This window comes from Natator depressus, chromosome 1 (assembly GCF_965152275.1).
Source record: "Natator depressus isolate rNatDep1 chromosome 1, rNatDep2.hap1, whole genome shotgun sequence".
In the NCBI taxonomy this organism is placed as follows: Eukaryota; Metazoa; Chordata; order Testudines; family Cheloniidae; genus Natator; species Natator depressus.
The window spans coordinates 136,040,609-136,053,070 of record NC_134234.1 but is presented as its reverse complement, the minus strand read 5'-3'; the positions used below and the strand labels follow the sequence as shown (position 1 = coordinate 136,053,070).

General features: G+C 40.3%; 1 protein-coding gene across 1 annotated transcript in view; it reads right to left on the bottom strand.

Annotated features, from left to right (window-relative positions):
- Positions 1-26: 26 nt before the first annotated feature.
- The window catches only part of SYAP1 (synapse associated protein 1), a 36,723-nt gene continuing 24,287 nt past the window's right edge, over positions 27-12,462 (bottom strand). Inside the window, exons 6-9 of the mRNA XM_074967436.1 lie at positions 12,196-12,341; positions 4,196-4,254; positions 3,157-3,304; positions 27-1,391 (exon numbers count right to left, since the gene is read on the bottom strand). Coding sequence (XP_074823537.1) covers positions 1,264-1,391; positions 3,157-3,304; positions 4,196-4,254; positions 12,196-12,341 — 481 coding nt within the window. The 3' untranslated portion in view covers positions 27-1,263. The remainder of the gene's footprint in view (positions 1,392-3,156; positions 3,305-4,195; positions 4,255-12,195; positions 12,342-12,462) is intronic.

Below are 12,462 nucleotides of genomic sequence, written 5' to 3'. Positions count from 1 at the left end.
AAAGTAGGCAACAAAATTGAATATTATTTTCTTATTTATGTAAACAGGATACTGGGTTTAAGAGAAAAACCATAATTGACACACAAGTGCCTAGCAATAGGAAAGAATCTGGAACCTCAGTTCTTAAAAAGAAACTTCTTTCAGGGGGTCCTAATCATTAAATGTAACCAGCAAGAAAGTAAAGTACATTTTGGAAATCTGCAGAAGGTTTGAAGTCCAACCATGATCAGTCATATTCCAATAGTCACGCTAAAAAAAAAGTAAATTTTATAAATATCTACAGTATTCAATAAAGTTGTCCAAATCAAGACACTTGTCTACATATTTAAGTTCAGCACTTAAAATAAAGAAAAAGTGAATAAGTACTGTACAAATATTTAATTTGTTCTCATCCAGAAAACAGAATTAAGTTCTTCTCTTTTAAAGTCTTTGCAATTCTCTCAGTGACATGAAATTTAGTTATCCATTGAAGACAAAAGACTATCAAACCATTTCTGTCTGTGGGGAAAGGAGATACTGTAACACGATGGTTTAAAGAAACAACATGTTAGATCAAGGCAAGTAAGAATTATCTTCTTATTATTTAACCATTTAAATGTTAAGTGACTTGTACCCCATCAGTATAAATTGGTGCTTCTTTTAGAGTCTGAATTAGTAAATGTTTTTAAAAAACAAACTGGTATCAGGAAATTATTCTCATAAGATTTCCTGTAAATTCTTTGGCGCCATATGCTCTTAGGAAGTAAAGTATAAAGGAAAGCTAATGGTTACAAGTAACTTAATAAATGGTACACAGATAAATATCATACAGAGATTAAAAAGCAAACATGATGAAATGCAGTTACTTGCATGCATAAAGTTAGTCACAACATCCCACTTTTACCTCACCATAGAAGACTGTAGACTAAAACTTCAGATTTTCTTAGATTTACAAGTATTCTACTACATCCTAGTAGCACTTCTTGGCCCTTTAAAGAAAGAGTACAAACTAAACATATTAAAATAAAATACCAGTAATTTCATATGACAATGTTATCACTTTTGATTATTACATATCACCTGCAATCATATTTTAAGAAGAGTGATCACGTTCATAAACTGTTCATACAAAGAACAGCAAGGCTGGCTGTACCATCCCTATATGGAATTTTAATGATTCTAAGTTAGTGTCTCTTGAAGATATTTTGGAAGCAAGTATGAAAGCAGATATTCATGTCAGTTTTCAGAAATTGTTTATGGGTTGCAGTGATTTCAGGAAAATGGTTAATTTTCTTCCTGCAGCATTTCCTCTATTTCCTTGTCCCAGTTATCATCACGTTTTTCTGATTCTGTCACCACTTCATACTCTTGAAGCTCTTGCTGTAATTCCTTCTCCCAATCAGCAGTCTCTTCTACAAGGAAGATAAATGATATGTAATACCTACTTTGACGGTACAGAATGTTGTTTATGTATAACTAGATTATTTTCATTGAGGCTACCTGTCTTGCATTCCAGAGTTCTGGAAGCTCAAGAATTTCAAGAATCTTTGGAACAACTGTGGATGAAAAACTAATATACAGAGGGGTGCCCCCAGACTATATTATTATAAAGTATTGATGTAATAACAACGGACAAATATTTATTATATTTGATGTTTTTTCCACCTCAGTGTAACCCAAAATGTCTACCTGTAACCAAAGACAAGCTGATTTTTCAAACTATAAACAGTGTGAATTCAAGTCTCTCTCTCTGCTGTCAACCCCTCCCCACCTTTTCTTACAGAAAAAGAAATAAAAAGAGCTATGCTACATGAAAAATGCTACCTTATAGTTAATGATGATCCATTATCAAGTGTTACCAGCTTGTGGAATTCATTGGTTTCAAAGATAAAAATCCAATACTATGGGTAATTGAAGGAGGGATGGACAATTTTATTTCCACTAAGATACGTAGCTAGGCAAGCTAATATAATAAGGGATAAAAATAATGAACTTGCATACTTCAGGGCAAAAGAGGAGTCAGAAGGCATTCCTGTGTTGCCACCCTTCCTTCAAATTAATGAGGTCAGTAATGAGAAGGTGGCTGGGGTAGAGGCTGGCATTTGAAGGATTAGGTATTGGCCAAAGCTGGAGTCTGGATATCATAGGAGGTAATTCCATAGTCTCATCCAGTATTGTAAGTTAGCATTTCTGCTAAATACACTATATATTGACAGCTTTATTAAAACCACTCAGCAAGAATGTCAATCAATTCAGGAAAATGCATATGAGTGTAATTTTAAAGTTAAACCTACAAACTATTAAATTTGGGGTTGCAACATCTTGAAAATAACTGATTTCAGACTAATATTCACAGCATCTGAACATTTGGACTACAATTCTACTCTAAAAAGTGATTATGTAAAAAATGTCAGATTATTTTATTGTGGTATATTCAGTCACATATACTAAGACTAAACTTTCTGCTTTTTACTTCTGTTAACTTGACAGAGCCATGCTAAGACAATTGAATTCTATTTCTTCTTGTTCATCATCTTCAAAATTATTTAGTAATTTCTGATTTGTTAAATTTATGTAACTCCATTTAAGGTACAGGTATCACTGAAACCATAATCTGGATTGTAAAATCTTTACTGTTGATGATGATGTACAATAAGGAAAATGCAGCTTGACTTTCAGATCCCACACTGAGTTTGCAAGGACTGCAGTTACACAAAAAACCTTTTACTTACAATCAAGTATGTGAGATGGGAATTAAGAAAAAATGAGAATCCCTGTCATTTTCAGTCATTTTTTCATAGCAGAACTTCTTGTAAAGTTGATTGTTTCTTCAGAACATTTTTTTTTTTTTGTTACTAGTAGTCCATGCAAGAGACTGCTTGAATAGTGATTAGTCCTTTCTGCAGTGAGGCATTCCAGAAATAGTCAAGCAAAACATGTAATCTTCTATGATGACATGATGATTTTTTGACTTGGTTGTCAAAAAGTTACATGCTTAGTAAGAGTAGAATTTTACAAGGCTCAGTCAAATTATTCTGTTATTCCAAGTCTAGCAAACCCTTACTACCATCTTTTGAAATTCAGTAAACATCTACAGTTTTTTTTAAATTGCCGAGAATGAATGTAGTCAAATGTATAAAAAGCTATTTACTTTATTAGCTTTAATTTTTGTTTTACCTTCTACTATGGAGGTCTCCTTTTCCTTTTTGTCAAGCACCAATTGTTCCATTTCCTTCCTTAGGTCTTCCTGATTCAGGTTACATTCATCAAAAGCATCACTAACAAATTCTGATACACCTGGACTAGTAGAAATCTCTTCCTCGTCCTTGAATAAAATAAATTTTGATCATTCGAAAAGGAAAACACACTTGACAATCATTACTCTATGTGAACTTCTATTTTGTCAATTACCATATCTTCCTGTACAGAAAAAAACCATTTGATATACATTTTGAAGAAGGGACTAATTTCCATGTTATGTTTTTTTATTTTTCTACTAAGAATTGTAATTCAGTTTAGTAATCTCCAAAAACAGTGAAAAGATTAGAGTAATTTAATCGTAATAAGAATGTTTATATTAATTGTGGAGGCAGTTAAAAAATTAAACACTGTCCATAAGAGGATGAGAGTTACAGTAGGATTGATCTCTGGAAACCTCTCCCATGGTTTTAGTTAACAGAACAGAATTCATTGGTCTCATTTCTCTAATGTTCTGTACTGCCATAAAGAAAAAGCTGTAGCTGGACTGCAGAATTAGATGTTGAACACTGAACTTTTTGGATATTCAGTTGTAAAGTAAGTTTTACTAGTATTAAGATATATGACAATATCGGCAAAACCACCAATCTATATTTAAAATAAGTGTTACTCATGGTGTATTAAATGTTATTACTGCTTAGTAAATTTATGGCTCCAACTCTGTCTGAAAGAGTTTCCTGGCACCAATATTGCAATCCAAGATTAAGAATAATGTCTTTAGCTCTCTTTATGATTTCTGCAGTGGCAAGCAAAATTGTTTTCAGTGTCATAATGACAATGTTAAATCTTAGCAGAAGTCTCCAGAAATATCAATATTGTACAGATAAATATTTTATTATGAAGCAAACCTGCCATCTCTAAATATAACAAAAAACCTCAAACTCACAGTTTGTGTGATCATGCATTAAATGTAAATTTCATACACTGAACTTCAGATGTAGTATACAACCACTGTTACCTCTTGAGGTTTTAGCTGAGATTTGATTCCAACCGGTGGTGTTTTGGGCCGTACTGTTTCTAGGAAGAGAAAAAAACAGAAATTTGATATATTTTATTATTCTTAAATATCTCCAGAACTAATTTAAACTATGTAAGTATTAACTATGCAAGGAAATTTTCTATTAAAGGAGATACATTATATTTAAAGGTTGAGTTATAGGTGAAATATTTACAAAATAAGAATGAATTCACCAGAGAATGTTTTTTTCTACATTGATTCTATTTTTAAAATTAAATTTAAGATAAAATCCTGTAAGCAGTTGTACGCTTATTATTTCAGACTAAGGGTACGTCTACAGTACGAAATTATTTCAAAATTATTCTATTCGAATTTTCGGAAGCTATTTTATACATTCGGTCTTCTATGTCCCCACTAAAGAGCGTGAATTCAGCAGATTGCGTCCACAGTACCAAGGCGAGCATCGAATGTCGGAGCGGTGCACTGTGGGTAGCTATCCCACAGTTCCCGCTGCCCACTGGAATTCTGGATTAAGCTCCCAGTGCATGATGGGGCAAAAACATTCTTGCGGGTGTTTCTGGGTGTGTGTCGTCAGAAAGCTATGGCAGACAATCGTTTCGCACCTTCTTGGTGTGCAGACGCCATACTGCTTTCAGCAGACAGTGCACAGCTGCTCTCCTGTTACTATGAATCCACCTCTCCAACTCAACTCTGCTCGGCCATCGTGAACTGAGCAGCACAGCTTCCGCTTCCAACTCTGCTCTCCCGCTATTGCCATGCTTCCAAGCTTCTCCATGTTGTCTGTCCTGGGCTCCCTCCTCCGTGAAAGCCACAGAAGACAACCATTTTCAGCCTTTGTTCGGCTACCGTGAACCAAACAGCACAGCTTCTGCTGCCACTCTGCTCTCCTACATTTCGCGCCCTTTTTCCAGGATTACCTGTGCAGGCGCCGTAGCCATGGAGCCCGATCAGATCTCCGCTGCAGTTTTGACCATTGTAAATACCTCGCGCATTATCCAGCAGTATGTGCGGTACCTGCAAAACCGGGTGAGGAAGCGATGACAGCGCAATTACTATAGCGATGAGGACATGGACACAGACGGCACAGCATGTGGCAATTGGGAGATCATGGTGCTGTTGGGCCAGGTTCATGCTGTGGAACGCCGATTCTGGGCCCGGGAAACACGCACAGACTGGTGGGACCGCATAGTGTTGCGGGTATGGGATGATTCCCAGTGGCTGAGAAACTTTCGTATGCGTAGGGCCACTTTCATGGAACTTTGTGACTTGCTGTCCCCTGCCCTGAAGCACAAAGACACCAAAACGAGAGCAGCCCTCACAGTTGAGAAGCGAGTGGCCATAGCCCTGTGGAAGCTTGCAATGCTCGACAGCTACCTGTCAGTTGGGAATCAGTTTGGAGTGGGGAAATCTACTGTGGGGGCTGCTGTGCTGCAAGTAGCCAATGCAATCATTGACCAGCTGCTATCAAGGGTAGTGACTTTGGGAAATGTGCAGACCATTGTGGATGGCTTTAATGCGCTGGGGTTCCCTAACTGCGGCGGGGAGATAGACGGAACACATATCCCTATCTTGGCCCCGAAACACTGGGGCGGCCAGTACATAAACCGCAAGGGGTACTTTTCCATGGTGCTGCAAGCACTGGTGGATCACAAGGGACGTTTCACCGACATCAGCGTGGGATGGCTGGGAAAGGTGCACGATGCTTGCATCTTCAGGAAGGAACTTACTTCCCAGACCAGAAAATTACTGTTGGGGATGTTGAAATGCCTATAGTTATCCTTGGGGACCCAGCCTATCCCTTAATGCCCTGGCTCATGAAGCCATACACAGGCACCCTGGACAGTAGTAAGGAGCAGTTCAACTATAGGCTTAGCACGTGCAGAATGGTGGTAGAATGTGCATTTGGACGTTTGAAAGCGCGCTGGCGCAGTTTACTGCTTCAGTTAGATCTCAGCACAACCAATATTCCAATTGTAATTGCTGCTTGTTGTGTGCTCAACAATATCTGTGAGAGTAAGGGGGAGACGTTTATGGCAGGGTGAGAGGTTGAGGCAACTCGCCTGGTGGCCAGTTTCGCACAGCCAGACAACAGGGCGATTAGAAGAGCGCAGCGGGGCGCGCTGCACATCAGAGAAGCTTTGAAAGCCAGTTTCACGACTGGCCAGGGAGCGGTGTGAGAGTTGTGTTTGTTTCTCTTAAAGTTACCCGCCCCCTATATATATATTAAAGGAAATAAAGTCACAATTGTTTAGAAACCATTCTTTATTATTTGTTGCACAAAACACTGAGAGAAATCAGAAGGTAGATGGGGGGTGGGAGGGGGGGAAGGACAAGTCCAGAAACCAAATCAAAATTTGGGATATGCCAGCTTTCTGCTGCTTGTGCAATCCTCTGGGATTGACTGTGTGGGTCCCCGTAGCCTACCTGCCGTGTTCTTGGGCGTCTGGGTGAGGAGGCTATGGAACTTGGGGAGGAGAGAGGGCAGTTATTCAGGGGTTGCAGCGGCAGTCTGTGGTCTTGCTGCCTTTCCTGCATTAGATCCACCACACAGTGAAGCATGTCAGTTTGCTGCCCCATAGCTTGACCACAGCATCGCATGCGTCCCTCCTCTCTTCGTATTCATGTGACGCTTTACGCGACTCCACAATTGTTTGCCTCCACACATTCAACTGGGCCCTATCAGTGCGGGAGGACTGCACGAGCTCGGCAAACATGTAGTCCCGAGTTTGTTTTTTCCGCCTTCTAATCTGGACCAGCCTCTGGTAGACAGGGGCCATGTTGAAACATTTTCACCTGCTGCAGGAGGAGAAAAAGGAAGGGTAGTATTTTAAAAGATACATTTTAGAGAACAAAGGGGACACTGTTTCTCAGTGAAACAGGCAATTCACAGTACACAGCACATGTTCTTTCTGTACAAGGTCTCATTTTGCCTCTTATACTGAAGTGCCTGCCACTTTGGTGTGAGTAAGACATCACATGCGGCCAGGCAACAGAATTCAGCTTGCAGGCAGCGGCCAGGCAAAGAATTCAGCTCGGAAGCAGCCTGTGGGCTCTCTGGGATGATCACTTCACACAACACCCCATCCTCCCACCACACACACCGTGGGGCTCCGATGAGGCTCTGAGCAGGGATGAGCCCTTTAAACTAAACACGAACAGCCAAGCGTGGCTGGGTTTCCCCCCACCCCCCCCACTGCATGGCTCTGATCAAGCTCTCACTCACCAGAAGTGCCTTCTCCAGAGTCATGGTCCGGGAGCATGCTTTGGGAGTAGGGGGAGGCTATTGACTTCAGCATTAAGGATAGTTCCTGGCTAGGGGGGAAAACAGATTCCCCACTTGCCGCCTGTGCACTGTCGTCCTCCTCCTCCTCTTCATCCTCCAAAAACTCATCCTCCTCGCTCCGTGCTACTCCCCCCTTGTAGGTGTCCACGGACAGTGGTGGGGTAGTAGTGTCATCACCCCCCAAAATTGCATGCAGCTCCCGGTAGAAGCTGTATGGGGCTGTGTATGGGGCTATGTATGGGGCTGTGACCTAGAGCGCCTGTTCACCTCCCTGGCTTTTTGGTACGCTTGCCCAAGCTCCTTGATTTTTGTACGACACTGTTCTGTGTCCCTTGAGTAGCCTCTTTCCGTCATGGCCCTGGAGACTTTAGCATACGTATTTGCGTTCCTTTTTTTGGAACATAGTTCTGCCATAACAGATTCGTCTCCCCAACATGCAATGAGATCCAGTACCTCCCGTTCGGATCATGCTGGAGCTCGTCCGTGAATCTGGGGCTGCGTGGTCACCTATGATGGTGGACTTTGCATGGTCGCCTGTGATGGTGGACTGTGCTGATGGTCGCCTGTGCTGATGGTGACCAAACAGGAAATTCAAAAGTTCCCAGGGCTTTTACTGCCTACCTGGCTAGTGCATCGGAGTTCAGAGTGTTGTCCAGAGCGGTCACAAGGGAGCATTCTGGGGTAGCTCCCGGAGGCCAATATCGTCGAATTGCATCCACAGTACCTGTAACCTGAAACTGCAATCTCGATTTTAGCGCTACTCCACTTGCCGAGGTGGGGTACAGAAATCGGAGTAAAGAGCCCTTTAAATCGAAGAAACTGGTTTGGTCGTGTGGACGGAACCAGTTTTATTTCGAGGTAACTCGGCTAATTCCGAAATAACAGCTTACTGTAGACCAGGCCTAAGGAAACATTGGCTAAATCAAACTGAAAAAACTCCCTACCAATAAATAAGTCAACTAAATAGATCAGTATCTGGGTGAGGCTTCCAGGCTTGTGATCTTCCTCACAAAGTCAATTAGAAGGTAAGATCCAAAATCTCCCTTTCTGAGAGGATTTTAGCAGTCTGGAATCTAGGCTATGCTAGAACTCCAGGTCAACCTCGGACAGGCTTACTGAAACAGAACGATTGGGAAGGGAAAAACATTTTGGATCATAGCCCTTAGTATTTTGCATTCCAAGTTGCATCCAATCATATCAGTTTGGTAATGTCAAGTAAAGATGTAGACTGGCCCCTGCAACCCAGTTATTGCCTAGCACGCCACCACCACAGAGGGAGACACTTTTAGCCCATGAAATGACCTAGTCTCTAAGGTAGGGGGCCCTCATGCTTAAAAGGCAAGGATACCCAACCATTGTGCGACATAAGGCTCTATTAATTCAGGTAAACAGCTTCTTTGTTATGAGCAAAATTTAATCTGAGAAAATCCTGGGTTCTGGACAAATAAAATAGAAGTGGTTTTGAGCCACAGCAGGTCCTAAGGAGAGAGAGAACAGATGGGGACAAAATGAGAGGCGATGCAGTGATCTCTATAAAAATGAGAGTTGACTTTGTGCAGAAACTTTTACCTGTGAAATATCAGGAAGGGCGATTTACAAGAAAGTGCTACTAGTTATTTCAGCCTCCTAGTGCGGAAATAGCCTCAGAAAAGGTCAACTTAATTGAAAATCGAAATGGGAAAAGCAGACTCTGAAAACTCAAATTTATATTCCAACAAGCTGTGGTCTAGCAGCAATATTCTTAGCCATACTGAGAAACCTGGTTACTAGGATTGGGATCCAACCAGAAAACCCTCTGTGGAATACCTAATGTTCTCCAGAGTGTTGCCTGACCACTGAAAGGCCATTGAGGAGCCCCTTTATTTAAACCTTAGCTAGAAGAACTCCAGCACATGGGAGACAGAGCAGAAGATGGCCCTCTCCACTTTGCTGAAAGGTAATGGGATATTCCTCCCGACCCCTCCCACTTGTGGTGTTATTTTGTTTGCAGAAGTCTTTTTAGATTTCAGCAAGTTGCAGAGTACCCTGTCTCCTATAGCCTTGCGAATTAAGGATTCTCTTTCAAATTGAGCAAGTGTAAAAGCCTAGACCTAGAAAGTGGGCAGAACTCCTGCAACAATGTCATGAGAAGTTGCAGTGCAAATTTAGGAGTGAGGGTTCCTTACAGAACAAAATTTTACACTGATACAGAAGATCAAGATTTTAAATCAGTAATTTTAAATTACTATTTCTATTGGATACTTTGAGTCTCCAGTCAAGTGTGTTAAGCACTGAATGAACAAATAAATGACCCAGACACTCCACCAAAGAGCTTATGATCTAAGACACTGTGTAAATTTGTTAAATGTCAGAATTTATTTCATTTCAGTTCCCAGTTAATTAGCCATAACATTAGCAGTGACTCCTCATTTGCTGAAGCTAGCTTTATGAAGCAGCAGGATATAGAAACAAAAATTAAATTAGACTTTTAGTAGTAACAAGAAAAGTGGAACCCAATAACCAGAGAATACATTTTGCTGAACCAGGGAAACTTTTTAAAAATCCAAACTTTATACTATGTACAAGTTTAAAAAGTCAGTAGCAGGATTATAGTAGCATCTACAGTGGTAGGCAATATAAAAACACACAAAACAGAAGACTGTCTCTGCTTCCAAAGAGTTCATAATATAATTTAAGACAAATTGTAACAGGTGAATGTAATGAACAGTCAGAAGGAAAAGGAAACAGAGGACAAGGGAAACAATAGAAAGAGTGCATATTTACAGAGGCCAGCAAGGTACGTAGCTAGATGTTTGAGATGTCTTAAAAATAAAATAACCTGAAAAAAAAAAATCAACAAAATATGGGAAGTGTCTACCAGACTATCTTCCCAGCTGTTATCAGTTGGCAGTTTCTCACAGGCATGATGGCAGGAGGGAGACTTGAAGAGGGATATAAAGGAATACTGTAGCTTCACAGAGTAGTTCAAGGGCATATGCCATGCATAAAAGGTACTGTGGAAGAACTCACAACGGTTTTTGTGAGAGAAACAGATAACTGAGGTTAGTCTTCTTGGTGAAATGGAGAAGTGATGTGATAAGAGGTAAGAGCAGGTAAGCAGGGGGGCGCTTACACATAAAGGGTGTTAAAAGATAAAGACAAGAATCATTTGATGTGGCGGTGATGGAGTTAGTGGAGGGACACGTTCAAAGAGATCAACCAGGAAGATGATCTTAGTAACTGCATCTGAATGCACCTGAAAGGAGTGAAGATGGGAGATGAAGAGGCCCTAAGATCTGGTCATGGCCTGGATGTATAGGGCTAGATGGAGGGGAGAGTCAGTAATACCACCCAGTTTACTAGTATTATTAACTGGGTAGATCATGATGTTGTTAGTAATGGAGAAAAAAGGAAGTAGGGAGGAATGTGGTACACGGTTTTGGCCATGCTAAATTTAAGTTGATGACAAGACATTCAGACTCATGCAGAGATACAGAACTGGATGGAGGGAGACAGGTTTGTATTGGAGAGGCAGATTTATGAGTCATTGGCAGAGAAGACAGTTGAATCCATTTGAGAAGATGAGATCGCACTGAGAGTGAGCGTGGATGGACAAGAGGAGGAAGTCAAGGGCAGATCTCTCAGGACCACCATGAAAAGTGGAAGAGAAGAGAAGGACCCACTGAAAGAGACACTGAAGAAGTGGTCATACATCTGAGAGAAGAACAGAACTGTGAAAGCCAAAAGAGGATGAAGTTTCAAGGAGGAAATCATCATAAATGATTTTAAAAAGTAGGTTAAGAGGTTAAGGAGGATGAGTATGGTGTATAGATCCTGAGAACTGGCCAAGAGGGGGCAGAGACCTTGGTGAGAGCAGTTTCAGCAAAGTGAAGAGGGTGGAAAACAGATTAGAGGGGATTCAAGGTTGGAGATGGAGGCGTTGAACTTCAGGCAATAGTTGTAGGTAGTGCACTCAGGTAATTTAGAGGTGAATGGGAGATGATGAGACAGTAGTTGGAGAAGAAGGTGGGGTCAAGGGTATCTTTTTTAAAGGATACATATCATATATAGAAAAATCAGCACCTATATTAGAAGTTTAGCTAAACTGAACGCAACATTCAAAACAGATTTTTTTCCCTCAAAAACAAAGCTGAAGAGAAATTAAACATCTTAATCAAATAATCTGAAAACAAACAAAAACTAAAATACAAAAGTATTTCCTGAAAAAAGCTATTAAAGGGATACTGCCAACTTAAAAAAACCCACTTATCTGATTTAAAAAAAAACCTTTAATTGTTACAGCCAAGATTACTGTGTTTATAAAACAACAAATTTAACAGAAGAATTAGGTGGAATGTGTAGTAATACCTCACACTAACTTTTTTTTTTTTTAAATAAACTGAGTACATTTTAACGATGTATCTATACCTGAATCAACTTCAGCACTCTTTTGATGAAAACAGCCTCTCTTTAATTATACATAGAAAAGAGGGCAATATTTACAGTGAATCAGTAGATAAAAAAACCCCAAACCCTCTAAGTTTATCTTAAGAGGGATCTGTTTTTGAAACAACACTTTTTCAAGAAGCCTCCTGTATATGGTACAAGTTGCAAACTAAAAAACGTATACGTCATCTGATGCATATAGATTCTAAGAAATGTGACAGAGTGGATTGTTCATAGTGTGCTGCTTATTCAAAACAAATACTTTCTGTACCTGTCAGCTGTATATCCTCTTTCCTGCCATTGTTCTCCTCCTTTCCTACAACTTGTTGTTGAGCAGCCAGTGCAGTGAGCTGTGCAGACTGTTTAATTAGGGAGACCCGGTAGAAATAATTTCTCCAAAACACCTCCTCCTTTACACTAAAGAAAAACACAAATATAGGTTTTTATGACTACATAGCTTTAACGACTACATTTGATTTGTAGAAAGTTTACAGTTCGTCGCAAGCAAGGTAGAAAAAACAGAGACACTGAAAGCTAC